The following is a 5111-nucleotide window of genomic DNA, read 5'->3' on the forward strand; positions in this document are numbered from 1 at the left end:
ACTATATGTTATTGTAATGTAATGATGTCATACTTTATGTTCGAAATTGCTAAATTGAACCCAATCCGACCTACGATTTTTTGGTTGAGACTGGGTTTAGTAGACCCGGTTTTAAAGGAACCGATTTAGGCTAGTCTACCCGATCCATCTCTATTTTAATGCATTCTATAGCCTTATTGGGCCATTAAGTTATGGGCCTTTTGATGGCCCAGATATGTTTGACAGATAAATTCAAATAAATCGTCCAAATACTTTTTATAAATTAAAATAATAGCTACTCTTTAATTTATTTAAAAATATCCATTTTACATATCTATACTACATTATAAAATATTTGATAATTTTTTTTATGCATGAAGTACTGTTTATTTATGTATATTACTTAAAATTCAATATTACAAATAAATTGTGCGTAAATACAACTTATTAAAGCTCTCTTTTTAAATTCGTGTAACTAACTGCAGATATATATATAACTAAATACATAATAAACATCTTATTTTAAATATAAAAATTTAAAATATAATTAGTATAACCATTGAATTTTAACATAATACTTAATTATCATTCTTATTAAAATTATACTATTAAACAAAAGTAAATTACTTTGTTATTAAATCTAAATTGACTTATAATAAAAAAAAAATTGAATTAAATAAATTACCCGAAAAACGATAATTTTTTATTTATATTTTATTTAAAATAAAAATATTATTGTTTTCTAAAAATCACTTAAAACCGTATTATATCGACACCGAAAATGAATAAAATGAAACATCAAAATCGAGATATATTTCGTTGCATTGCGCGAGTACCCTTCTAGTAATCAAATAAGATATTTAGTTATTACTTAAATGATTTATTTTCTTTAAAGTAAACCGTAATTTGTTTCAATTTTTTTATTTTAAAATATTTTTTTATAAAACTTTTCTAACTGTTTTATAGTATTTTCTTTTTGAAATATATAATGTTTATAGACAACAAATACAACAAATAAATTCACACACACTCTTCACTTTTGGTAAAGTTTGAACTTATGATCTCCTAAAAAACTAAATACTACAATATCATTAGGCTACAAGTCCCTTGGGTTTTTTATAATAAACCTTAGGGGGCAAAAATTTGAACTTGTAACATGAAACTTATGATTATTTTAAGTTATTTATTTATAAAAATAATTGAATTACATTTTTATTAATCGATTATTACAAAACAAATATTTTAACATTTTTTAAAACCTTATTGCATACAATCTTACGAAATCCCTTGAAATCTCGAATACTCCCTAAGGATTTCAAAATCCGGACAATCCAACAACCTAGACATGGGATTGGAATGTATTTGAAATGCAAATCCCCCCAAATCCATTTCATTTCATGAAACCAAGCGGGAGCTAAAGGTATGGACTTTATTGTTTGGAACAATTAAGTTCTTGGACAATTTTTTGGAACAAATAAATCATTGGACATTTTAGAATCTATTAAGTAACTCCTTAGACTTTTTAAAACATGTTAAATAGATCCTCATTTTTTTAAATATGAAAGTCCATGGTTTTTCGGACTTTTTCCACTAACAACATGTATTTAACAGATTTTAAAAAGTCCAAGGACTTATTGAACAAGTTTTATAATGTCAAATGACTTATTTAACAAGTTCTAAATACATATATTTTTACAAACAATGATGGTTATTTTGTAATTTTAAAGTTGTAGGAAAAAAATGTTATTTTTTACAAAGTAGAGGGACCAAATTTGTAGTTTACTAAGAAGTTTTATGGATTTGAGTGAAAAAGGTTCTGGGGTTAAAAGGGTTGGAAAACTCCAACCTTTGGTTGAAGCTTTTCTTTTTATACTTTATAATTTTTTATTAATTAATTAATTTATGAAATCAGAGACGTTTAAATATTTTTGGAGGCTTTATTACATTTAAAACTTTTGATTACAATATAAATAAAATAATATATATATATATATATATATATATATTACAAAAGTGAGATAAGACGTACTACTTTTGTTTTCTGGTAGAAATTAAACTGGCACTGAGCGTAGACTATAGTTTTTACATTCGTTGATAAAATGGTCATAAACAATGTAAAATTAGGCCCCAAAATTTTAGGAGTCATGTTCAAAATCACACATTTAACATGTTAAAGAACGGCTTCGTATCAAATATTTCACAATAAAAAAAATATTATATAATGAAATAAGTTATTAAAATTTTTTCTCTTCAAAAACAATTAAAATGACAAACAATATCGAATACTAAAAAACCATAGATTTAGAGATTTGGTACCTCGAACAATTTACATCAGTATAACAGGGACCAAATTTGTATTTAACAATAATTAAATACACAAAATTTAATATCATGTATCAACCAACTATACTTGGTATCAACCAACTATACTTGGTACCAACCCAATTAATACCAACTTTTTTCGGTTGACACATGTTGGTATGGTAGTGTACTAACATCAGAAAAGTTGAAGTTATAAATTTATTTAAATTGACATCATTACCAACAAGATCTAGATGCACTAAAACTATCGAACATTCACAAAACATGTTGATATGTGTTGTAAGTGTTATCCCTACCTACACAAGCATTCAAATAATCTTCATCTAATACAAGCATTGACTAATGGTCAACTACAAAATGGCTATCGAGGAGCGTTGATGCACCGTGGAAGTGTGTACGAGTTATTAAGGTTGTTAGGGTTAGACGAATGAATTCAATCAAATTCTGTATATCGTTTGTATTATAATTTAGAGAATTTAAGACAATATGATTTATAATTTAAAATAAAAAATATGTTGTATTACTAATTAAACTTTAATTAATAAATTAATCGGTATGATTAAGTGGTCAAAATGATTAAAAGGCTCGCATGATATAGTGCAAAATGAAATATAATTATTTGGTAATTGTGTAGAATGAAAGTAGGGCTCTTAATGGTTAAGGAAGATGTAGGATACAAAATCATTCAGAAGATTTTAGAATTATTAAGAGACAAATTTTTTTTACCAGACAAAATACACCTTTTAACGATTCAGAAATTACCTCTTAATAAAACTATTAAAAAATAAACAAACAATCTTTTAAAAAAAAATAACTAAATAAAATAAAATAAAGAGGGGCCATGTAATATGTCGACCCTTTGTAATACCAATGCATTATTGTACGAACATGAAGCATAAGTCACTGTCACCACAACCCAATGTGAAATTACCAATTCTACCCTTTACATCTCAAATATCTAACCGATAAACTCGCTGTGCGTTTGCCGCGTGTCCGTCACTCTCATTTGTCTTCTATAAACACCCCCACCACCACCACCATTGCCGTCTGTAATCTTCCATCTTGCTACCGGTTTCCATGGAATCCTTCCACAAAACCCTCTGCATCTTCTTCACATTCTTCTTCGCTTTACTCTCTTCTTCCCGTGCTTACACCTTCAACGTCGGCGGCAGAGATGGCTGGACCTTACACCCATCGGAAAACTACAATCAATGGTCCGGCCGATTGAGGTTCATCGTCAACGACGCTCTACGTAAAATTCATACCCTTTTTCTTCATTTCTTGATTTGGGTTTTTGTTTTATGTTCTGAATTTTTGGTTATTGATTTGCAGATTTCAAATACAATGGTGGGTCGGATTCTGTATTGGAGGTTAACAATGGCGATTATGATAACTGCAACACGAAAAACCCCATCACAAAACTCGCCGGCGGCGACTCTTACTTCACTTTGAACCGTTCAGGACCTTTTTACTTCATCAGTGGTAACAAATCGAATTGTGATCAGGGTCAGAAGCTAAATGTAGTCGTTATCTCGCCTAAAACTAAGTCATCACCACCTCCCGCCGGCGTCGCTTCGCCGCCGACAAGCTTTTCACCTATTCCATCGGAATTCCCTATTTCTGCACCACCACAACCGGGAACAACGATACCAGCCAGTCCGGCGTCTTCCCCTGGTGGAACTGGAAGCGGTGGCTCTTCTTCTCCGGCGTCTTCTCCGGATGGAAGTGACTCATTTTCTCCAGCTGGTAGTCCTGCCTCTTCTCCAGGTGTGAGCGATTCATCTTCTCCGGCGGGTAGTCCGGCGTCTTCTCCGATTGGTAATCCGGCGGACATTAATGCTCCACCACCAAGCGGATCGTCGTCGGAAAAACTAGCAGCTTCTGCAATCTTGACGTTCCCACTTGCAATTATCATCTTTGGGTTCGGATCTCTCCATTGATTTTGTTTATTTCTGGATTAAAATTCTGAATCTTGGAGTCGTAATCTTTCACATTTTATTGGATTTTTAGTTGTAATCTTTCACATTTTCTTGGGAGTTTCGCAGGTGCTTATATCTTAATAAATTGATTTTGTTTATTTCGTAGGTCCTTATATCTCATAATCATATTATTACACACACACACACATATATATATATATATATCTTGCCTAAGAGGAGATGTCTTGATTGAGACAGGCTTTCCTGGATCGCTCACGGGCTTGCTTTCAGGAGTGGGAAAGAAAATTGTGGAGTTTCGGACTCGGAGTGAGGCGAGGGGCTCCTCTCAATCGCTCTTTTTAGTTGGCGGGCAAGGTTTCCTAAAGGAAATAGTTCTTCTAGTTGCTCCCTTATGTTATAAAATTCCGTTACAAGGAGTCCCTTGACCTCCTGCAGGTGGTTATTTCGAAAGAAAAATCACTAATATGATATATATATATATATGGTCCATGGATAACTGGTTGGTTTGAGTGACAACTATGAAATTAAATCTCAATCACAAATCAATGAATAAATTAGAAAATTAATATTTTTGATAATTTGACTTGAAATTTTAATTAAAGAATATTTTAATTATTTAATTTTTTTATCTCTCCTTTGTCACTTTGTCACTCTTATTTGCTTTCGGGCTTCTGATAAACCTTATTTCGACAAACACTAAGAGCATCTTCAATGGAGTGTCATGGGGAGGTTAATGGGAACCATGACATGCATCATGCATTGTAAAGGGGGTGTCATGGGAGGTTAATAGGGAAGAGGTTAATGGTCATTGTACGCATCATAGGGAGGAAGATGGGACCCACTAATTTTTTTTATAATTAAATTTGTAAG

At 31.4% G+C, this 5111-nt stretch overlaps 1 protein-coding gene across 1 annotated transcript; it reads left to right on the forward strand.

Annotated features, from left to right (window-relative positions):
• Positions 1-3299: 3299 nt before the first annotated feature.
• LOC112507302 (early nodulin-like protein 2) lies at positions 3300-4375 on the forward strand. The gene is made up of 2 exons (XM_025111834.1): positions 3300-3553; positions 3634-4375. Exons 1-2 carry the CDS (start codon positions 3379-3381, stop codon positions 4239-4241), a joined length of 783 nt encoding a protein of 260 aa, XP_024967602.1. The 5' UTR covers positions 3300-3378; the 3' UTR covers positions 4242-4375.
• The last annotated feature ends 736 nt before the right edge of the window (positions 4376-5111 follow it).

Source organism: Cynara cardunculus (assembly GCF_001531365.2).
Source record: "Cynara cardunculus var. scolymus isolate 2C chromosome LG 2, CcrdV1, whole genome shotgun sequence".
NCBI lineage: Eukaryota > Viridiplantae > Streptophyta > Magnoliopsida > Asterales > Asteraceae > Cynara > Cynara cardunculus.